This window comes from Leptopilina heterotoma, unplaced genomic scaffold, assembly GCF_015476425.1.
Source record: "Leptopilina heterotoma isolate Lh14 unplaced genomic scaffold, ASM1547642v1 Lhet_275, whole genome shotgun sequence".
Classification (NCBI taxonomy): Eukaryota; Metazoa; Arthropoda; class Insecta; order Hymenoptera; family Figitidae; genus Leptopilina; species Leptopilina heterotoma.
In genome coordinates this window covers 1,474,246-1,497,985 of record NW_025110983.1, presented here as the reverse complement: position 1 = coordinate 1,497,985, position 23,740 = coordinate 1,474,246, and the positions used below count along the sequence as shown (strand labels likewise).

General features: G+C 24.8%; 4 protein-coding genes across 21 annotated transcripts in view; 1 reads left to right on the top strand and 3 right to left on the bottom strand.

Annotated features, from left to right (window-relative positions):
• The window catches only part of LOC122504024 (sodium channel protein para), a 108,690-nt gene extending 107,199 nt beyond the window's left edge, over positions 1–1,491 (bottom strand). For 10 of the 17 annotated variants that reach the window (XM_043614848.1, XM_043614847.1, XM_043614849.1 and 7 more), the window contains exon 1: positions 306–1,491. The gene's annotated coding sequence lies outside the window, so the exon portion shown is untranslated. The remainder of the gene's footprint in view (positions 1–305) is intronic. The other 7 variants (XM_043614852.1, XM_043614854.1, XM_043614853.1 and 4 more) reach the window with 1 other exon arrangement.
• A 13,253-nt stretch (positions 1,492–14,744) lies between these two features.
• LOC122503971 (U6 snRNA-associated Sm-like protein LSm2) lies at positions 14,745–17,304 on the bottom strand. The gene is made up of 4 exons (XM_043614779.1): positions 17,115–17,304; positions 15,906–15,973; positions 15,718–15,808; positions 14,745–15,153 (listed from the first exon to the last, which is right to left on the bottom strand). The coding sequence occupies exons 1-4, from the start codon at positions 17,115–17,117 to the stop codon at positions 15,028–15,030; spliced, it is 288 nt and encodes a 95-aa protein (XP_043470714.1). The 5' UTR covers positions 17,118–17,304; the 3' UTR covers positions 14,745–15,027.
• Positions 17,305–17,574: 270 nt separating this feature from the next.
• On the top strand, positions 17,575–21,729 carry LOC122503974 (mediator of RNA polymerase II transcription subunit 8). 2 transcript variants are annotated; one of them, XM_043614782.1, is made up of 7 exons: positions 17,575–17,776; positions 18,258–18,456; positions 18,827–19,072; positions 20,736–20,906; positions 21,150–21,255; positions 21,387–21,490; positions 21,652–21,729. In XM_043614782.1, exons 2-6 carry the CDS (start codon positions 18,292–18,294, stop codon positions 21,461–21,463), a joined length of 765 nt encoding a protein of 254 aa, XP_043470717.1. In that variant the 5' UTR covers positions 17,575–17,776; positions 18,258–18,291; the 3' UTR covers positions 21,464–21,490; positions 21,652–21,729. The 2 variants fall into 2 exon arrangements, with proteins under 2 accessions (XP_043470717.1, XP_043470716.1); XM_043614781.1 differs by having other exon boundaries at positions 21,387–21,729.
• LOC122503975 lies at positions 21,724–22,293 on the bottom strand. The gene is made up of 2 exons (XM_043614784.1): positions 22,180–22,293; positions 21,724–21,987 (listed from the first exon to the last, which is right to left on the bottom strand). The coding sequence occupies exons 1-2, from the start codon at positions 22,232–22,234 to the stop codon at positions 21,731–21,733; spliced, it is 312 nt and encodes a 103-aa protein (XP_043470719.1). The 5' UTR covers positions 22,235–22,293; the 3' UTR covers positions 21,724–21,730.
• Positions 22,294–23,740: the final 1,447 nt, after the last annotated feature.

Below are 23,740 nucleotides of genomic sequence, written 5' to 3'. Positions count from 1 at the left end.
ACCGAAATTAAAAATTGAGACAGGTCAATGAACCTTGAAAGAAATTTTTTTTCTTGTAACAAGTGGAAAAAAGTAACTTTCAACACTTTGAGAGTAGAATTTTATTCCCCTTAGTGATTTTTCGCCTGAATTTCGTATTAATTACTATGTAAATTCAAAAAAAAAGGTGATTTTTTTAGAATGCTCCTCCTGACCTAGTACGCGATATTTAGAAATGAGTCACTACCGTCAAGTCATTTTTTTAAAAATAAAACTGTTTTTCCCTGAGAAAATAAATTTTTCGTTTTCATTAATTTTATACTCACTTGATTTTTTTTTTTTTGAAGACTCGTCCTCTCGTGAGTGAATTCTCGGAGTTGAGCGATGCGGAATACCAGGCACTGATGTTATATGGGGCGGGTTCTAAAGCACCTTCCGCGGTGCCTTTTCTTCTCTATCCAAAAATCTTCCGTAAATTTATATCATTGGTTGTTTTTTTTCCTTGCCCTCGGGGGAAAAACTATTTTTTCCGGTAGAAATTAAATTTAAAGAAATCAATATAAGGAATGGAGGTGGAAAAATTAAAAAGAACACTTGCACAATTTTTAAAGCACTTTGAACACTAAAAATTAAGATTTCTGTTTAATGGGAGATAAGGAATAACTTAGAAGGATTTTTTTTTTGGACAGTAGAGAGATGAAGAAGTAAAAAGGAAAAAAAGGAAAAAAAAGAAGGTCGAGTAGGTGAACACGGGGGTTTTTTTTTAAAAAAGAGAACCACTATTTGCTTCACACCTGCACTCTTGACCGCAGCGGCAAGGACCCGCCCCGTACCATACTACACAAAAGTGTAGTGTATAAAGAGAGCGTAAAATTTACTTTGCGATAACATCACTCAAGACTATCGTAATCTCATAGTTTTTCCTATTTTCCTCCTTTCCTCGCTTTTTTTTCCTCAATTTAAAGATTTTGTGGTGAACAAATCCCCCTTTCGAATTGTGTGCACTAGCGACACACTCCACTCACTCTCACATACACACACACTCACTCGCACTTTTTTTTTAAATTCACCAAAAAAAACCTAAAAAAAATTCTTATCCACTTGGGTGAAAAATGAAAAATCCAACCTTCCGAATAAAATGATAATTTTCTAGTGTGTATTTTTCAATGACAGCCCCCGTCTTATGTTTGACGAAAAAACACAATTTTGCAAATCAGCGAAAAACACTTTTTTTTCACACGCACATATACACACACACACTTTTTTGGGGGGGGTGACAGGAAAAAAAATGTGTGCCCGTTTCCTTTCTTTCTTTTTTTTTACTCTTTCCTTTTCGTCGACGAAGGCCGTCTTGAAGGTTGGTGTTGTAGCCGCGCTGAGGCGAACCGAGCCAGCGCAACCGTTAACTGCATGCGTTACGCGCGCGCCGAACCTCGCGCAGCGGACGTCTAGTTAACTAAAAATTTTGTGCGCGCGTCCCCACCACTTTGGAGTCAAGCAGACGACGACGACAACGACAACGACGCTGCGCTGGTAACTCCAAATCCGTCCCGCGACGCACCCGTAAACACCAGATCGCCCTACAAACCCGATTACTCAGTAACACTACTACGATAAATTTTCATGTATATATATTAAATATATATGTGTTTGTGTGTTACACGTTCTAGAAATGTGTGCGTTTATACATGTCTATGTGCCACCGACAACGTCGATACGAAAACCCCCGGTCAACGTGGATCGCGACCTCCCGGCTATCGCACCTACGCATCCCCCCTCTCTTGCCGTTCATCCCTCATTCTCTCTCTCTCTCTCTTTCTGCCTTTGATTCTCCTTCTTTTTCTCTCTTACTCACCCCTTCCTACCCTCTCTCTCTCACTCTCTCTGCACCCTTTCTTTACTCGGAAACGTTTATATTCTCTCAGTGCAGATGCACTCAAACAACCAGACTCACGGCCGGTACAACTGCACTTGAAAGAAAATTCCTTACCCCCCGCACACACAGCTGAGATTAAGAATCCGCCATCTTACACGGTCATAAATATTTCATTTTTCAAAAAAAAAAAAAACAAGACCTTCTCAATATGTAAAAATTTGAATCGATTTCTATTTTTCATTTTCTCTTAATACTTCTATGCTAATACTTAAAAGAATTTTCAAAAAATTACAATAAAGAAAAAATTATTTTTGATCACATTTAAACCTATCGATTAAGTCCAAAAAAGTTTTGAACTTGTCCGAAGATTATTTCAACTAGTTTGGAACTTATTCTGAACTTGTTCAAAAACCTTGTTCAAAACACGTTCAAAATAAGTGCAAAAATACCTTCAAACAAGTTTCAGATTGTTCTGAACTTGTTTCGAACTAGTTCAAAATAGATTTTGAAAACATTATTCCAAACTAGTTAAAAACCGATTTTGAAAACATTGTTCCAAACTAGTTCAAACCACATTTTGATCAATGTTTCAAACTAGTTCAAAACACTTTTTGAACATTGTTCCAAACATGTTCGAAATATGTCAAAAGTTGTTCTAAACCAGTTTCAAACCGTTATGAATTCGTCCAAACAATATTCAAAACACGTTCTGAAGTTATCCAAACCTTCTTTTTTTTAACTATTTCGATACTTATTATGAACTTGTTCCAAACCTGTACAAAAACACATGCAAATCAGGTTTAAAAACTAAGGAAACAAGTTTCAGACAGTTCTAAATTTGTGTTTTAAACTAGTTCAAAACGTATTTTAAACATTGTTCCAAACATGTTCTGAATATGTCCAAAGTTGTTCTAAACCAGTTTTAAAAATGGTACGAACTCGACCGAACCATGTTCAAAACACGTTCTGAATTGTCGAAAATAAGTTCTGTAGTTGTCCAAACCTTTTTTTTAAACTAGTTCGAAACTTATTCTGAACTTGTTTAAACCATTGTTGAAACACGTACAAAATAAGTGAAAAAACCGTGTGAACAAATTTCAGACAGTTCTGAACATTGTTTCAAACTAGTTCAAGACACATTTCAGACATTGTTCCAAACACATTTGAAATAAGTCAAAAGTTGTTCTAAACACGATTTAAAGAACTTGTTCAAAATACTTTCTGGAGTTGTCCAAACCTTTTTTTCTAACTAGTTCGAAACTTGTTTTTTAAAACTGGAACCAAATTTGTACAAAAACACGTTCAATCTAGTTCAAAACACATTTGTAACCTTGTTACAGACATACATTGTTAGAATCTAGTTCAAAACATATTTTAAACATTGTTCAAAACATGTTCGAAACATGCAATGTCCAAAATTGTTCTAAATCAGTTTGAAACAGTTATGAACTTGTCCAAACCATGTTCAAAACAGGTTTCAAATTGTCAAAAATAAGTTCTATAGTTGTCTAAACCATTTTTTAACTAGTTCGAAACTTATTTTGAACTTGTTCCAAACCTGTACAAAACACATTTTTAACATAGTTCCAATCTAAATCAAACCACATTTTTAACATAGTTCAAAACATATTCGAAATATGTCAAAAGTTATAAACCAGTTTCAAACCGTTATGAACTTGTCCAAACCATGTTCAAAACACTTTCTGAATTGTCGTAAAAATTTTGAAATTGTCCAAACCTTTTTTTAAATAGTTCGAAACTTATTTTGAACTTGTTCCAAATCTGTACAAAAACAAATTCAACATAAGTAAAAGAAACACATGTAAAATATTTTTAAACAGTTCTAAATTAGTATAAAACACGTTCTGAACTTGTCCATGCATTATTTAATAAAAATTTAGAAACTTTTTCTGAACTGGTTCCAAACTTGTTGGAAATATGACCAAAATAGTTTCTATGCAACTTTGAAGTCGTTATAAACTTGTCTAAACAATAATTGTAACTAGTTTGAAACTTATTCTGAACTTGTTCAAAACATGTTCGGTATAAGTCCAAAGTTGTTATAAACAGTTACGAACTTATACAATGTTTGTAACTAGTTCAAAAGTTATTATGAACTTGTTCTAAACTTGGTCTGTCTTGTTCAAAACTTGTACAAAACATGTTCAAAATAAGACTAAAAACATTAAGACTGTTCTGAACTTGTATGGAACAGGTTTTTAACTAGTTAGAAATAGTCTCTGAACTTATTCTGAACGTGTGCGAAACACATTTTAAATTAGTTGAAACCCCTTTTAAACTAATTTGAGAGTTCTGAACTTATACGAATCACGTTTGAAATAAGTTTAAAATAAAATGTTCAAAACAGTTTTAAACAGTCCTGAACTTTTACGAAACACATTCTATATTTTGAACTTGATGGAATAACAGTCAAAATAAGTCCAAAACACTTTTAAATCAGTTTCAAACAGTCCTGAACTAGTAATAATTTCAAATTAAGTTTAAAATATACTTTAAAATTGTTTGGATTAAGTCCGAAGCACGTTCTAAACAGGTTTTAAACAGTTCTGAACTTGCTCCAACATTGTTTTGAACCAGTTTAAAACTTATTCCCATTTTATTCTAAACTTTTACGAATAAAATTCTAAATAATCCGAAAACACTTGAACAAACAAGTTTTAAACCGTTCTGAACTTATTCATACGCTGTTTAAAACTAGTTAGGAATATATTTCAAACTTGTTTTGAAACTGGTTCAAAATATATCCAAAACATTTTCTTAACATGTAAGAAACTTGTTCTGAACTCTTTCAAAAACGACAAATTTTTGAAAAATTGTTTTAGACTTTTGTCATATGATCTTGTCTTGAACTGTTAAATGAAACTTGTTAGGAACATATCCTGAAGTTTTTAAAAACTTGTGACATTAAAAAAATTTTGAACATGTTCGGAAATATTCTGAAAATTCTTCTAAACATGTTTAAAACATATTTCTCTAATATTTCAACTTATTTATCTTTAATTTTTCATCTTATTCGAAATACATTTTAAACTTATCGAAATCCTATTTTTTTGAACTTGTTGAACCTTTTAATGTAATGTAAAAAAATATTCAAATGTTATTTTAATCTTTCGTATTTTATTTAATAAGATTAAAATTGAATGTAAAAGCTATTTTAATTAGGATAGCGTCATTTCATTTTTATTTTTAGTATAACAAGTTATAAATATTCATGTTTGTGAATGTTTACCGATATATATTACTGGCAAATAAAATTTGTTTTTAGTTAATTTTGGACGGAATTGCAAGTTAAAATATCAATTTTTAGAAGGGGAATGTGCAATCGATAACTAATTATGCAGTCAACAGATGTAGAAATTGATTTATTTTTACCTCGCATTTTGTTACTTGTCTATACATATATATATGAAGTTAAAGGAAGACAACATATGGAAGAAGAAGAAGGATAAGGAGATGGGGGAGGGGGGGGGTAGAGTTAAAAATCAATACGAAGTTAAGGAAAGCGTCTTTCCTTTTAAAACCTAATAAGAACTTGTCAAAAAAAAAAAGAAGTAGAAAAGACCGAAAATCTTAAAATTTTTATTAAAAATATTTTTAATTCATTTTTTATTCAATTTTTTCATTTCATTTTTTTTTCATTCAAATTATTTCATTTTTTTTCATTCAAATGTTTTTATTTCTTTCATATTCAAAATTATTTATTTATTTTTTATCGCAATTATGTTTAGTTTAATTTTCTAAAATTTAGTTTTTTATTTCGAACCATTTATTCTATTTTTTTACTCTGAGTTATATTCCCCTAACACTTTTTTTATTTATTCGAAAAAATTAACTTATAGTTCAATAAAACTTTTATAAAATAATCCCCCTCCTCCCCCCGAAAAAATTTATTATATAATTCAAAATATTGAAATATGTTCCTGAATAATAAAAATTTTAATATTTTAAATCGAATAAAAAACGTTTATAATGGTTTATAGAAAAATTTCAATGCTAAACATGTTAGGGACGAGTATTTATTTAGTTTTTGTAGAAATTTTAAATAAATTCTGATTCGTTTTTTTGGAAAAGATTTGAAATTTATTCAATACTTGTTAGTAACAGATTTCTATGGGTCAGTAATTACAAGTTTCGAACATGCTTAGGACAAGTAATTATAACGAATATTGAAATCGTTCCAAACAAGTTTTAATAGATTATCAAACAAGTTCCAAATATGTTTGACAATAGGATTTCAAATTTGCTTTTTTAATTTTAATTTAATTTTATAAATATGTTTGCTTTTAACTAAAATTCCAATTATAATTATATTATATATAATTATTATATTATATACAATTATAATTATTATATTATAATTATATTATTATACTATAATTATATTTTGTGTTTTGAGGTTTAGGCCAAAACCAAAAAAATTATATTGTTATAATTATTTTATTATAAATATGATTATATTTAAATTTAAATTCTATGAGGGAGTTTGAATTTAGTTTAAAATAGGATTTCAAAATTGGAAAGAAATTCCAAGTTTCAAAATGTACAGAAGTTTTAGTTATATTTAATTTAATTTTCCAACACAGTCATTAATAAACACGTTTTCTCTTCTCCTGCAAATTTAAAAAATTATATTATTGATCGATTCATTCAAAATCTATTTCTATTAAATATAGAAAATTAACTTAAAAATAGTACAAAAATAATATAATTTCTATATAAATTATATTATTTTTGTAGTGTTTGTACAAAAATTTATATAAATGTCTAAAAAAAATTCGACACTATAATTGTAATTTAAGTTTAAAAAAAAATTTTATTTTCTTATTTAAAATCAAAATTTTTATATCAATGAAAATATTGTCTTTAATAAGACTATATTTTTAATAAAATTCCCTTGTCTCGTTCTTTATTAAATTCATAAATAAAGAAAAAAAAGGTTAAGAATTCTTTTTTATAATATTTTTTTTTTTTATAAAATACACATGTAAAAAAACGATTAAGACTGAAATTAATGTTGTATTACACCTTAGAGGTTGGAAACCTAATCAGATTAGTGCTCACTAGAGATGCCAAGTTAAATACACTCTCACCGAGGTTAAATCGAAATTGGTTCTTGCCTTCCTGACGTGAAAATAATTTACAGATTCTTTTTTTCTATCCTTATTTATCTTTTTTTTTATCTCATGTTTACAAACACTACACGAGTAGGCAACCGAGGCAAGTAATAACTTTAGCAAACATTACACGTTTTCTATTACTAACTTTAAAATTTAAAAAAAAAGAATGAAATATGACTAAATATACTTTTTTAAAAGAGAATGTTTCAATAATAAAAAAAATGTTATATTTAAAAAAAAATCCTTAAGATTTTAAATTGTTTTTTTTTATAATATAAATATATGAAATAAATCATTTTTTTGGAAATTTATCTTTTCCTTTAACAACGAAGTGAAAAGAACTGTATATTCAATTAGAGAGAGAAATGAGTTCAAATGGAAAAAATATGTTATTTAATGGATAGGAAAATATTTATATGTAAAATATGTAAATGGAAAAAAAAATTTAAAAAAATTTTTTTTTTAAATTTTTTCGCTTTTAAATACATAAAGATTTTTGATGAAAATTCAAGAAAGTATAGGTATAGGTAGAGAATGAGAGGGAGAGAGAAAGAAAGTACAGTGAAGGGAAAAGAGTCTGACGTGTCGACTGTTACTACTGAACAACAGTCACGTTTTCGTTCTACTGCAGTGGAGCAGCTCAGAATGAAATCAGACCGATATATTTGCCTCACTATATATATCTATATATATATATATACATTTACCAGCGGCGCGCATCGATACTAGTCCATATTTTTATTTTTCATTCATTATTCCAAATTAAAAGAAATTTTAAATTCAAAAAAAGTTAATTAGAAAATGTCCATGAATATTAATTATTTAATTTCATATGCATTAGAAATTTTAAAAAATTTATTTCAAGTCATTTTTTTAGTATTTAATATTCTTTTAAAGAAAAAATATTTATTTAATATTTTTTTTTATAGAGAAAATATTTATTTAATTTATTTTTTATTTTATTTTATAGAAACCTGACTTTTTCCTAATATGCATCAAAAATATTTACTTCTTTCTTAGTCATACTAATAAATTGAATTCCTGAAACGAATTTTATTATTCACGAAATAATTTGAATATTTATAAAAATAATTTAATTCTTGCGAAGAATTTTATTAAAATATTTTGAAATAATTAAATTTCTGTGAAAAATTCTAATATTTTTGTAAATGATTGAATTCTTCCAAAGAATTTTAAAAAAACATTTTTTTAAATATTTGATTTTTTCGAGGAATTGAAATTAAGTTTTTAAGAATAATAATTAAATAATTACATTTTCTTAGCAATTCCTGAAAAATGTATTAATTATAATTAAAATCCTGCGATGAATTTTCTAATTCATGAAAATAATTGAATAGTTGCTAAGAATTTTATAAAAAATTTCAAAAATAATTGAATTTCTAAAAAATATTTTATTATTTATGAAAATAATGGAATTATCGCGAATGACTTTATTAAAATTATTTTATTATTTTATTATTAAAATGTTTAAAAAGAATTGAAATTACTATGAAAAATTTTGTTATTTTTGAAAATATCAAAATAATTGAATTCTTCATAAAATAATTCACTATTAATTTGTAATTTCGACAAAATTATGTTTCTATTTTTCTTCTACTGAAGCATTTAACATTTTTACTTATTAATTAGATTCTATTTAGTAATAAAAATTAATAATAAAATAATAATTATTAATACAGTCGAGTCCGCTTGTTACGACTTCGCTTATAACGACTGTCCATCAAATGAAATCGAATTAATTTTTTTTCTCCTATAAATTATATAAAAATTTTTTTTAATCGTTACTACTTCATTTTATGTTATCATTATTGCATTCATTTTAAACTTTTTGTATAATGAAAATTGTAATACTTTGCAATTACCTTCCATTTTAATAGATTAATTTTTCTTTTTCTAATAATTTTCCTTCTCCTGAATTATTAAAATACTTATACTAATTATAATCATTTCTCTAAAATAAAAAAAAATTTCTCTTTAGCTTATTAGCATTTGTATCCTATAAATAAAAATATATACATTATTAAATACAAAAAAAAGTGAAGTTTCTAATAGAATAGACAAAGAAAAACTTTTTCCTTTTTTTTTGTCACGTGAAAAATAAATTTTACGTCATAACATGATTAAGAATTCTGAGGGTGGAATAAAGCAGAGCTAATAAATAGACCTAAAACGGGAGGGTTGTAAAAAATAAATGAAGGGATGAAAATGGTGAAGGGAATCACAGACAGAAAAAAAGTGGATAAAATTAAATTGAACGACGACGAAATTGTAGAAGAGAAAATGAAGAGTGTGGGAGGGGGGTGGGGGAGGAGAGTAATAAAGCATAAAAAAACCGAATACTATTTTTAAGAAATGAAAATTAAAAATATTTTTCTAATTACTTTACTAAGAATCAAAATGGATAAAAAAAATTAAGAAATTTATTTAAATCAATATCGATTTATCAATTATCGATAAAGTAGATTTCGTTACTAAACGGTTCCTAACCTCTTTCGTTTCTTTTCTAACTTCTATTTTCAAAAAATAGTCCTATTTTGAAAATAAAACCTTTTTTTTCTACTGCTCGAAAAAAAGTTAATAAAAAATTAAACCCCCCCCACCCCTCACCTCCCCTCCTTCTGTTATACTTTTTCCCTTATTTATTAATTTCCATCGAAAGAAATAGTTTCTCATAAGGAAATTTCGTTCAGACTTTGGAAATACTCGTGTGAGAAGTGAATACAGTGGTTGTGTCGTTGGATGGATCAATGAAAATCTACCCCTCCAAAAACCCCACTAACCACCACCATCGTCCCACCCCCACCACTTCTCTTTAATGCCAAGTCATCCCCACTTTTTCAATCTCAACACAGAAAACCACCCACTCTTCCATGACCAGGAGAAACATTGGTACCATACCGCGCCACTCTTTACTATCTTTACCTGAAAACGTTGGCCTGCGGTTAAATCCCGACCATACCCCATACAAGTAAGCTCGTCCGCATTAACAAACAAAAAAAAATAAAAAAATTTTCAATAAAAAAAAATTAAAATTTTACAAATTCTCTAATAACGATTTTTGTTTATCTAATTGAAAAATTATTTTTTTAATACCAATTTGTACATTGAGAATTTTATTTTACATATAAAATAAATCATTCCGGAAAATGAGACGAAAGTCGTTTTCGATTCGAGGAAACGGAACGGGGTTAAGAAACGGGGCAAGAAAGAGGGAGAGAGGAGGATTGAGTAGAAGGGTATAGGCTAGAAAGTAAGGAATAAGGTACATTTTACTCTAGAAGGGAAACCACTATGGGAAATGGATTTTTAATTATTTATTCTCTACTTTATCGTTATTTCGATTAATAATCTGGAAAATGGAAATTATTTCATTAACTAATGAATAATTATACTAAAAATCGTATAGGGTACTTCTTTCTCGAATTTTATTATAGTTTCTCTTTTCAAAAAGTAATGACACTAATTCTGTAAAAAGTTATTTGAAAAAAGGTTCCCAACCTATTCTGAACTTGTTTTAAACTTGTTCGAAATACGTTTTTCACTAATACCGGTTTCGAACTAGTTCTAAACTTGTACAAAATATGTTATGAACTTGTCCACGCCTTGTTTTGAACTAGTTCGAAAACTATTCTAAACTTGTTTTAAACTAGTTTAAAAAAAACTATTCTAAACTGGTCCCGAACTAGTTCCTTACTTGTACGTAACATGTTACGAACTTGTCAGTACCTTTTTTAAACTAGTTGAAAATCTATTATAAACTTGTCGCAAACTAGTTCTTAACTTGTACGAAACAATTTCTCAATTTGTCCACGACTTGTTCTGAACTTGTTCATAAACGTTATTCGTAAACGTGTTTCAAAATTATTCTGAACATGTTTCAAACTTGTTCGAAATAAATTCAAAGTAGTTCCAAACCAGTTTTAAATAGTTCTGAACTTGTCCAAACAATATTTTGAACTTATTTTAAACTCGTTCAAAACACAATATGAAACAATTTTAAACTGTTCTAAACTTGTTCAAAACACGTTCTGAACCTGTTTTAATACATTCTGAACTTGATCCTAAGCTAATTCTAAACTTGTATGAAATATGTTATGAACTAGTCCACGCCTTATTTTGAACTAGTTCAATAACTATTCGAAACTTGTTTCAAACTTGTTAAAAAACTATTCTAAACTTGTTTTAAACTAGTTAAAAACTATTCCAAATCCGTTTTCAACTGGTTGAAAACTATTATAAACTTGTTCTGAACTTGTCTAAAAATAATTATAATCTCATTTAATAATTTTTTATTGTCCGAAACAACGTTCTGATCTAGTTTAATACTGGTGCCAAACTAGCTCTTAACTTGTACGAAACAATTTCCGAATATGTCCATAACTTGTTCTGAACTTGTTCAAATACGTTGTTCGTAAACCTGTTTCAAAATTATTCTGGACTTGTTTCAAACTTGTTCGAAATAGGTCCAAAGGAATTCTAAACCAGTTTTAAACAGTTCTGAACTTGTCCAAACAATGTTCAAAACCTATTTAGATTTGCAGAAAACAAGTTCTGAAATTGTCCAAACATTCGTTTAAACCAGTTTTAAAGAACTTGTCCAAAACCATGTTCAAAACAAGTTCTGAATTGTCGAAAACAAGTTTTGAAGTTGTCCAAACGTGAAAACTTATTTTGAACTTGTTCCCAACTTGTACAAAACACGTTCAACATAAGTAAAAAAACTCGACTATAAAATAGTTTTAAACATTTCTAAATTTGTACAAAACAGGCTCTGAACTTGTCCATACATTATTTGAAACAAGTTCAAAACATATTCTGAACTGGTTACAAACTTGATGGAAAGATGACCAAAGTAGTTCTCAAACAAGTTTTAAGTCGTTCTAAACTTGTCCAAACAATAATTGTAACTAGTTTGAAATTTATTCTGAACTTGTTCTAAATTTGTACAAAACACGTTCAAAATAAGTCCAGAACACTTGTAAACAAGTTTCAGATAGTTTTGAACTGGTACTAAGGGGCCGATCAAAAAATACGTAACGCTTTAGGGGGGAGGGGGGTCAAGCTATTTGTTACGGTCAGCAGAAAAAATGGCGCTAATGTATACAACATTGCGTTACATGGGGGGAGGGGGGGGGTCCAAATTTCCGAAAAATAACGTTACGTATTTTTTGAACGGCCCCTAAACATGTTTAAAATAAGTTCAAAATAAATGTAAACCAGATTCAGACAGTCTAAAAGTTAATCGAAACATGTTATGAACTTGTCCACGCCTCATTTTAAAATTGTTAAAAAAACTATTCTAAACTTGTTTTAAACTAGTTTAAAAAAACTATTCTAAACTTGTTCTAAACCAGTTTTAAACAGTTCTGAACTTGTTCAAACAATGTTTTGAACTTGTTCGAACCTTATTCTGAACTTATTTAAAACTACTTGGGGGTTTTCAAGGTCGCTGATTACGAATATGAAATCAGTTTTTTAAAATTCAAAATGGCGGATCCAATATGGCGGACGAATTTTTAAAAAGTGATCGGATTCGTTTGAAATTTGTTACTCGGGGGGTTTTTAGTGTCGTTGATTACGAATATGAAATCAGTTTTTCTAAATTCAAAATGGCGGATCCAATATGGAAAACAAATTTTTAAAAACTTGTTGGTTTTTTAAAAAAAACTAAATTTTTGATAGTAAAATGATACAACAATAATAAAAATAATGTTTGTTTTTGACTTTTATAATTAATATTATTTTTATTATTATTTATAAATATTTTTTTTGAATTATTATATTTATTAATAATAAGAATATTGTTAGTGTCATAAAATATTGTTAGTTTCCATTATTATTTGTGCATTTTAATAATGAAAACCTTTGTGGATTTAATAGGAGAATATGAGAGTGAGGTAAAAGGAAGACCTTAGGCGATACATAATGCAAATTAGAGCTACCCGGTCGTATTGCATTTTATTATGGCAGCGTAGCCAATAACAAGATGCTTTTTAAATTGAAATTTATTTACACAAAATTGTATATTATTATTTTTAATTTGTTTTTAAACTTATTTATAAAATAAATTTATTTATTTATTATATTAATTCAAAATTATGTATTTGTTGCTAGTAGGTCTAATAAATATTTTAAATAAATAAAAAGAATTGAGCTATTTTTGCATTAATTATTTATTAATAATATTGAAATTTAAATAAATAAAAAGAAATATTTATTATGAATATTTTTTTAATTAATTACTATGTACGTATAATAATTATTTTACTGGATTAAGTTAAGCTTTTGAGGTTTAATTCCCCTTGGAGTTTAAATGTTATTAATTAATAATTTTATAACATTTATTTTATTATTATATGAAAAATAATGAATAAACAATAAATTTTATAATTAAATATACGATGGTACGAATTTCTTATTTCTTAATATTATTAATAATTAATAGTTAAATAAATAAGTATAATTATTTAATTAATTAAATAAGTTTGAAATTTATTGAACTGATTAATTTTTTTTGAAAAATCAAAATAAAAAAAATGCTTTTTTGAAAGGAAAAATAACCAAAATATTTAAAAAGGTAAAGAACGAGATTCACTTTAAATAAAGAATAAACTACCAAATTACCTATTAAAATAAAATCGTGACATTTTGTTTTTTAATTATTTTAAAAATACCTCTTAACCTCTTTTCAATATTTAAATATTACTGAGAATTATTTTTTTTTCTTTTTAAGAAAAAAAAAGAAAAACTTTAGTGCAGTGGAAATAAAATTGTACAACCCAAATGATAAAATCATCGTAATTCTTTAACCTACACTGCATACCTATTGGGAATGAATATTAACACGCAAAGAGCACGCGAGTGCTTTTATCATATTATGTATGCAGAAAAAACAAAATAAAAAGGGGAAAAAAAAAATTATTCCATTTGTCTCAAATTTTTTAACAATAATTTTTTTTTCAAATTTTTATTTCTTGCATGTTTTGCCATTTTATTTGATTTTAAAAAAATTATTTATTCAAATTGAAAATCAGAGGTTTTTATTTGAAAAGGAAAAACGAAAAGGTAAAAATTGAAATTGTAAAATAAAATAATAAAAAAAGGAAAAAATAGTATAGGTACAAACAGCAAAATGTGTAAACAAATTTTTAATGGGAACCGTCCTCTTTTTTTCTTTTAGATTGAAAAGAAAAATAAATATGTAAAATATAGTTTTAAAAATGAAAAATATTAGGTAATTTTTATTTCCTAAATTTTAATTATTTTTATGGAAAAAAGTTTTAATTTTTTTTTTTTTTTTTTTTTTGAATCTAAGAAAAGAGTAAAGTTAGGAAATTATAAAAATTATACCGAAAATTTATTACGAGAAATAGTTTTAAAAATAATTGAAAATATTATAGAACGACTAGAATATTTTTAAAATATTTGAAAAATATGTTTCGAATGTTTTGAGATTGTTAAGAATATATTTTTAAATATTTAAAGAATACAAGAGAATATTTAAATAACTATAGATATTTAATTATAATTATTTACAGAAAATTTTCCAGTTAAACTGCAACTCTACATATTTTTTAATTAATTCGAATGAAAAAATTTGTTTAAATTTTCAATTTTAAATATGAATTTGAAAGAAAAATTTATTAAAAATTCAATTTTAAATGAATTTTAAAGGAAAATTTATTAAATTTTTAATTTTAAATGAATTTTAAAGAAAAATTTACTAAAAATTTTATATCAAAATGTTTAATTTTTTTCGTACACAAAGTACAAAATAATTTCTCGTCATTTTCTAATTGTGAAATAAAATAAAAAGTAAATTCTGAATTCTTCTTTCAAGTGAAAAAAACTCCTTTTTTTAAAAAAAACGATCATTATTCAAAGTTTTAACTACAAAAAAAAAAAGAAAAAAAATTTATGGAAAAAGTAATATTAATGATGATAATAATAATAGTTTCAAATATAATTTACGGCTTACGTTATTATTTTTGAATAATAAAAAAAGAAAAATCATTATCGACTCTGTACCGCTGCCTCTTTTCTCGCTGCGTCCTGCAATAATTGTGTATCAATATCGTCACCAGGAAGTTGAACATATCTAACGACCGATCCACGGATAAAACAGTTTTTCACCGACATCTGTAAAAAGAAAATTTTATTTTACGTCTTTTTAAAATAAATTTTAAAAAAATATGAATAAAAATAAATATTTTACTTTTCACAAAATGTAAAGAAATATTTTAATTTTTACTAAATGTAAATAAATATTTTATTTTTTACTAAATATAAATAACTAAATATTTTTATCTTTCAGTTTTTATTCAATATTATTGAATTGTTATTATTTTATTTTTTTAATTTTATTATTATTATATTGTTTATAATTATTATAATAATTATTGTATTAGTTTTTATTTTATTTTTGTTATATTTTAATGAATTAATGATTTTTTCAAAAAAATTTATAATTATAAATATTTATAAAGGCCTAAATATTTTTAGTCTATTACAATAAAGGGAAATATTTATTTATAATTAATATAACAATTATTGTAGTAGTTTTTATTTTATTTTTATATTTTAATGAATTAATGCCATTTTCAAAAAATTTTCTAATGATAAAGACCTAAATATTTTTTTCCTTTTTGTTATGAAAAAATTATTAGAAAATAGGGAAATATTTCTTTTTTTGTTTTTTCTTACCATGTGAGGATATTTTTCAGGATCCGTGACGCTGATGTCAGTTAATTTAATATTTAAATACTGATCCACCGAATGTAACGTTCCTTGAATACTAAAGAAAAAAAAGAAAAATTTATTTAAAACTTGAAAAAAATAGAAACTTTAATTTTACAGATTTTTTTTTTTTTAATATTTTTTTTCTCTCTTACCTGAGATCATTTTTTAATTCGACAACAACATCTTTGCCAATAAGCGATTTGAAAAACGAGTAGAATAACTGAAAAAGTAAATTTTTTTTAAACAATTTTTAATAGTTTTTAACAGTTTTTCTTACTTTGATAATAACTTCAATTCTAAATTTTTATCAAATTCAATTATTTTCCAAATTTTTAGTTAGAATATTCTTCAAACATTCGATTAATTTTTAAAAATAATTTTTACAAGTGGAAAAATAAATTTTTTTTTAATACAAAATTTATTTCAATTAAATTTGACAAAATTTCCAATTGAGAATTTCTTTGAATTTTTTTTAAATAATCGATTTTGTTAAAAATTTGTAATTAATAATTTTATTATTAAAGTTTATTAAAATATTGTTAAAAAGTTGAAATCTTTTGAAGAAGTTTTATCAGATTTTTCGAGAAAATAATATTCAATTTTTTGACTAAATTCTTTAAATCTATTAAAAAATAAACTAATTTTTTTTTTTAAATTTTAATTGAAAATTTAGTTTTTATTTAAATTTTGAAATTAATAAAAGTTTTTCAAAAAAATTTCTCTCAAGTTTTTAAAATATAATCGTTTTTTGTTAATAATTGTAAATAAAAAATTATATTAAAATTTTTCAGAAATAATTGAATTCCTGATAAGAATTTTTTTATTAATAAAAATAATAAAATTCTTATGAAGAATTTTATATTAAAATTTTTGAAAATCGATTTTTTCGAGAAAGTTATTAAAGTTATTAAAATTGTATTGAAAATTATTGAATTCCTGTGAAGAATTTTATTATTTATGAAAATAATTAAATTTTATTAATTTTTTTATACAATTGAATTCCTTTGAAAATAGTTTATTTTTGTATTGCCAATCCTTGTGATTAAGGGCTCCGATTGAAATAAATTAAAAATAATAAATAAATATAATTTTTCTTTTGCAATAAATGTAAATTGCCGGGAAAATTGTCGGAATGTTTATCTAACCTTAAAATTCGGAAAATTAATTTTATACGATTAACTTTAAGGTATTATCGGTATTATACGAAAAAAATGATTAAATTCGTGGAATAATTAATAAATTTTTGGTTTCTCTGCATTCTATTCATTATTATTGCCTTTTAAAAATGTTATAAACGTTAAAAACAAAAAATGTTGAGGTTATGTTACGAAAAAACATTGAAACGAAAAGGCGATACTCACCATTTTTTCTGTGTTGTTGTACTTGTGATGTATTAAAAAAACGAGAAATCTACGTAAACTAGAGAATTATTTACTTTCTTTTACTCAACTACTTTTTTTCTCTCAAAAAAGATCTAAACAAAACTTAACAAACAAAACGTTTCGTCATTTCGTGTTTTCGGTCCATATATTCGATTTTCGTTATTCCTTATTCGTATTACTTCGGTAATTTTCGGTTTCGATTTCTAAAGTCGTAATCACACGCAAAGGGAAAAATGCAATTGGCAAATTGAGACTATTGACCAAAGGGACACAGCTTTAAAAAATTCGACAATATTTCCCAGCTGTCGAAATAATTATCGACCAATGAGAAAAGAGAATAAAGCGGAAACAGCGGAAATAACGTCTGCAATTAACCAATCAAATTGTACCTTACTTTTCGTTTCCATATTCCTTTCTCTATTAACTACATTATCGATGATCAAATTTTTTCTGTTTTGAAATTTTGCTCTGCTCATTATTCAAGCCAAGTGTCAAATTTTTCAACCTTTTTCCATTTTCCACCATCGGAATTATCAGATTTGAATTGAAATTAATAAATTTTGCACAATAGTGCAGTAATTAATTATGAATATTCTCTTTTTTTGAGGAAGAAAACGACAGTTTTTGAGGAGAATTCCCGGGTGAGTACAAAAACTAACCTCAAAATTGTAAAAGTTGAATTTTCATGATTTTCATTAAAAAATTGTTAAAATTTTTTAGAGTAATTTGAAAAAAACATTCGGACAATGAATTGTTCATTGTCCGAATGTTTTCGTTTCATTTGCCTTAATTTATAAAGGATCTCGGACTTTAAAGATTTTTTAACTGAAAAAAATTAAATAAACTAAATTTAATTATTAGTTTTAAGTTAATAATTACATAGTTAAAAAAATATTTTACAGTATTTATTATTTTATTAAAATGCATTAAAAATATTAAAGTAATTTCGTAATTTTTATAATAAAAACAAAGGTTTTTGAAAATTAAAACTCCAGTACTAAAATTTTAAATAATTTAAAGTTCTTCTCATTATTGTTAAGTTTATTAAATTTATATTAATTTTTTTTTTATTGGAAGAGGGAAATTTTCAATTAAATTAAAATCTTTTTTTGGGAAATTTAGAACAAGTTTTTCGGCGAAATAAAAATAGAAAAAAATGCAGAGAGAGGAAAAACAATTGGACGCCTCTTTGGAGGCAATAATTGCTCGAGTTAATGATTTAAAATCATCAATCGCTGGGATGATTTTCAAATTGGAGCACGAATATGAAACACTTAATTGGCCGAGTTTTCTCGATAATTTTGCTCTTATTTCCGGTCATGTAAGTATTATTTTAATTGTTTTGCCGCAAAAACACAAAAAACATTTCCTTTTTTTATTTTATTATAAAATTATTAAAAATATTAATAATTTTATAATAAAATAAAAAAAGGAAATATTTATAAAATTAATAATAAGTTTAAATTTTCAATTTTTTTTTTAAATTAAAATTAATAAATTTTGTTTCATTAATTACTAACTTTTTCAATTAAATAAAAATTATTAAATAAATAAAATTTAAAACTCTTATTGTTTTTTATTCATTTTTTATATAGAAATTTACAAAATTATTAATAAGTGTAAATTCTATAATTTTTTTTTAATTAATTATTAATTGTTCTCTTTCTTTTACAAATTTTGGAAACAAAAAGTTGACAAGTCTGACGAAATTATTGAGTCATGAAAAATCGCCAACATTGAGGAATTTGACGGTATTACCATTGCACTTGAGTCCCGAGAAGGATGATGATTTGATACGAATGACCGAGGGAAGAATAACGGTTTTCGCACACGATTTGGTGCCCGATTATTTGCGAACAAAGCCCGATCCAAATGTTGAGGCAAAAATGACAACATTGGAAACAAAAGCGGCGAATCTCAGTTATGATTCCGCTCATGTAAGCAAACATTAAAACAAACAAAAAAAAATTCATTTTTCAAAGAATAATTATTAATTATTTTTATTTTTTAGAAGTAGAAAAATTTTTATTTTTAAAATTATATTTTATAACTCGATTATTATTATTAGTTAATTTTTATAATATGAACAATTTTTTTACTATAAGAAAATCTTTAATCGTTTCTTTTAACAATAGTTTTGTTTAAATACAAAAAATAGTCGTTTTTTTAATGGAAAAATGTTAGAAAACATATATTTAATTCGAAAAACTATTTTTTGTTGGAAATTGTTTTTTCTATTTATAAAAAACTAATTTTTTATTCCGTTATTTCTATTTTTAACACATTTATTCAAAAATTTTTTATATTTATATATTTTTATTTGAATTTTTTTTGTATTTTTACTCTTTTATTTGAATTTTTTTGTATTTTAACTCTTTTATTTCAATCTTTTTTGTATTTTAACTTTTTTTTTGAATTTTTTGTATTTTAACTCTTTTATTTGAGTTTTTTTGTATTTTAACTATTTTATTTGAATTGTTTTGTATTTTAACTCTTTTATTTGAATGTTTTTATATTTTAATATTTTTTTATATTTATAAATATATGCGTCTTTTTTGTTTTTTATATTAAAAAATTTGTCTTTTATATTTATAAATATATACGTCTTTTTTTTTACAGAAGAAAAGAACGTTTCTTTAGAAAAATATTAAATATATACACATTTTTTCTAATCTTTAATTTTTCTTTTTTTTTCTTCTAAATTGACTTCAAAAAGAAACTATTTTTTCTTAAAATTTACCAAAATATAATCTTTTATTTTTCTGTTAATTTTGCAATCTAAACGACAACTAGGACTGCAATGTAAGCTCCTATGGTTTTTTTCTTTAAAAAAAATTCATTTTTTTTAGTGTCACTCTCGCTTATTAAAAAAAATTGAAAGGAAATTATTTGCGAGGAGCTAGAAATAACTTTTTTTCGCAATTATTTTTGTACATTTCATTGTTAAATTATTTGATTTCATTGATTTTAATGACTTTATTTAATTTAATATAAGTTTCAAAATATTGCTCATATTTTATTATGCGATAGAAAAATATTTTCTAGTGTTATTTAATTTTTTAACGCTTCAATTTTTAATTATTTTATTTATTGATTTACTTTTTTTAACGTTTAGAATAATTAATTTTTTTAATAAGTACTTTTTTTTATACCTTTTTAAGGCTTAGAAAAATAATTTTATTTACTTTTTCTCCACACTCAGAAGAGTAATTAGAAATTTTTTGATTTCTTTTATTTTTTTAACGCCTAGAAAAGTAATTTTATATTTTTATTTATGTTTTTAAATGTTTAGAAAAACAAATTCATTTATTTTCATTTTTTTAACGCTTAGAAAAATAATATTTCTCTTTATTTATTTTTTTCTTTGATGCATAGTAAATGATTTTTTTCTATTTTTTTTTCAAATGCATAGAAAATGATTTTTTCTTTTTTTCAAAGCATAGAAAATTATTTTCTCTTTTTTTCGTTATCTTTTTTTTTCATTGCACTGATTTATAATTTTACTTAACATCACTATGATTTATTTATTTCTTTTCAAAAATGTAGGAATAAAAACAAAAAAAAAAATGTTGGTAACAAAATTGTGAATGAATTTTTCAGAAACAAGTCGCGCAGTATACAAAAGTAATTGGACATGTTTGGGATATTGCGAATAAAGCGCGTGAGGAATGGGAAAGTGAGGCTGGAACACGTGCGGCACAAGCGCAAACGAGTAGCGCCGCCGATACACATGCTCTCGTTGCGGCAATTGGAATGGGAAAAGGTCTCAAGGTAAAAAAACCTTATTTTTACTTCTGTCCCTTAATTTTTAAATTTTTCTTGACATTTTTTCGCCTCAAAAATTATTTCATTGATTAGTTTTTTATTTTATTTTAATTTATTTTTATTCAATTTTATTATTAGTATTAGTATTAAAATAAAATTAGTATTACTATTAAAATAAAATTAATATTAGTATTAAAATAAAACTCCGTAAAAAGCAGGGAAAGTAAATAAAAGAAAAATTATTTTTAGTCCGATTCGGTTCAAATGGTTCAACCTGGAGTATCGCCGGGACCTGGAGGAATGATGGTCGGAAGACCTGGAAGTCAAGGCCAACCTGGTGGTCAAGGTCCAATGGGTAATTCGTTCTATTTCGCTTTTCTTTTTTTTACCTTTTGTTTCTATTTCTATTCGTTTTATTTTTTAGTTATTTTTCCTTTGTTTCCTTTTTTAAAAATAAACTAACTTTTTGTTTTATTTTGCTTTCAGGTCAAATGACAAAAGCACCGAGTACAATTAAGACCAATATTAAAGCAGCCTCGCAAATTCATCCTTACGGACGATAAAAGACTTAAATATTAAAATTTTCCCCCGTAATTTTTCTTTTTCTTTAAGTACATAAAATTGAAACGAACTGAAATCTTTTTACCGCTTTGAAAATAATTAAAAGGCGGCAAAAAAATGTTCAATTCTAGAAAATTTGGGAAAATTTGTTTAAAAATTTAATTTAGATAATTTAATTCAATAATTATAGGTAGTCTAATTTGTAAATACAAAGTGCGATTAACTTTGTCAAGGGAAAGAGAAGGAAAGTATTATAATTTTCTTTTTTGTCAACTGATGGATTTTTTATTATTCTTCAACGAAACAATTGCGTGAGAACGTGGTGACAGTGTCTTTTCCATTACGGGATGAATTTCAGCGTTGAAACCTTGCTCCCGTAGCCAGACAATTCGATCCTCGAGAATCAAGGACTCGGCTGGACTTTGTAGGAGAAGTTGAAGTCCCGTGTAAATTTCGGCGCACTCCAGTTTCGACTCATTCAACGTCCACAGATTCGTCACTTCCTGTTCAATATTCGATGGTAAATCTGCATAAAGGGAACAAATTCAATTAAAATAAATAAAACAAATTAAATAATAAAAATAGTAATTGAATGTTAATTATTATTTCAATTAATTAATTTTCTATTTGAATACTTTTGTTTTTATTATGTATCATTTTATCCTTTTTATTTTTTTCAGTTATAATTACGCCTTAAAAAGAAAATCGAAAAATCAACCTTTCTTTCCATTTGGAATGAATTTGTATCTTTTTAACGAATCCTTCAGGTACATTGGAAAATTTTCGCATTGAGATTTACGAGTTCCTTTCTGCACCAACTTCTTCAGTTGTAACTCATCTGAAAATTAGAAAATTCTCTTCATTACTGTTTTAATATTGTTGTATTTTATATAATTAAAAAATGTATGTAAATTATGTAATAAAAAATATCTAAGGAATTGTAAAAACAAACCCCTCTTGATACCTCATGAGACTAAACAAAGAAATACTTCATGCCTCGCAGGCAGAAAAGAAAAACTTGAAAGGGATCTATGTATACTTATAAAAAGAAGAATTGACCTGTCTTAAAAAAAATGCTACGCAGCTAGTAAGAAATTTACCCATTCTAAAAAATAAACCTCAATTGAGGGAAACATGGCATTAAGACAGGTTTGAAGAGTTAAAAAAGGTGGCAAAGACGTTAAAAAACGGCAATTTAAAAAAATTAAATTAATTTATTAATTTAAAAATTCCAATTTTAAAATTAATGTATTGATGCAGATTAATTTAATTCTTCTCGTGAATAAATTATTAAAAATTTTGAAAATTCTAATTAAATTCTTTTAAAGAATTTCTTTTAATTATTTTTTAAATAATGGAGTTTCTTTCGTAATTTTAATTAAAATTTTTGAAAAGTAATTGGATTTTATGAGCAATTTCTTTAAAGATTTTAAAATAATCGTGTTTGTTAATAATTGAAATTAAAAATTTAATTCTTGATTTTTATTAAAATTTTAGAAAATAATTGTGAATTCTTTTGAAAAATTTTATAACGAATTAAGAAAAAAATTTAGGTCATTCGTGACATTTTTTTAAAAAAATAATTGAACTTTTGCAAAGAACTTTATTATTTTTTATAAATATAATTGAATTGTTTCGAAGGATTTATTAAAAATTTATGATAATAATTAAATTTTTTCAAAAAATATTGTTAAAAAGTTTTTAAAAATTGAATTCTTTTATAAAAATGTTCTTAAAATTGTATTAAAAATATTTAAATTTTCCAAAAGAATTTTACTATTTATAAATAAAATTAAATTATTTCGTTTTTTTTATTTTAAATAATTGAGTTTTTGTAGACTTTATAACGATTTAAAAAAAAATTGAATTCTTTCGTGAAATTTTTTTTTGAAAATAATTGAATTTTTGCAAAAATTTTACTATTTATAAATATAATTCAATTTTTTTACAAGAATTTATTAAAATTTTAGAAAATAATTGAATTTTATAATTTATTAAAATTTTTATAACGAATTAAGAAAAAAATCGAAGTCTTTCCTGAAATTTTTTCTAGGATATAATTGAATTTTTGCAAATAATTTTACTGTTTATATAAATATAATTGAATTTTTTCGAAAAATTTATTAAAATTGTAGAAAATAATTGATTTTTTCGAAATTTATAAATAAAATTGAATTGCTTCATGAATTTTGTTTTGAAAATAATTAGATTTTTGCAAAGATTTTACTATTTAAAAAAAATAATTGAATTGTTTCGAAGGATTTATTAAAATTTTAGAA

Excerpts from the sequence above, each read along its gene's own strand:
- LOC122503971 (XM_043614779.1), bottom strand. Across the intron at positions 15,809-15,905 it reads GAATTAAAAAATGATCTCAG|TATTCAAGGAACGTTACATT; the intron begins GTAAGAGAGAAA and ends TTTTTTCTTTAG. Across the intron at positions 15,154-15,717 it reads CTGAAAAATATCCTCACATG|ATGTCGGTGAAAAACTGTTT; the intron begins GTAAGAAAAAAC and ends TTCTTTTTACAG.
- LOC122503975 (XM_043614784.1), bottom strand. The coding sequence starts at position 22,234 with ATGTACCTGAAGGATTCGTTAAAAAGATACAAATTCATTCCAAATGGA. Across the intron at positions 21,988-22,179 it reads CATTCCAAATGGAAAGAAAG|ATTTACCATCGAATATTGAA; the intron begins GTTGATTTTTCG and ends CCCTTTATGCAG.
- LOC122503974 (XM_043614782.1), top strand. The coding sequence starts at position 18,292 with ATGCAGAGAGAGGAAAAACAATTGGACGCCTCTTTGGAGGCAATAATT. Across the intron at positions 20,907-21,149 it reads GAATGGGAAAAGGTCTCAAG|TCCGATTCGGTTCAAATGGT; the intron begins GTAAAAAAACCT and ends AATTATTTTTAG. Across the intron at positions 21,256-21,386 it reads TGGTGGTCAAGGTCCAATGG|GTCAAATGACAAAAGCACCG; the intron begins GTAATTCGTTCT and ends TTTTGCTTTCAG.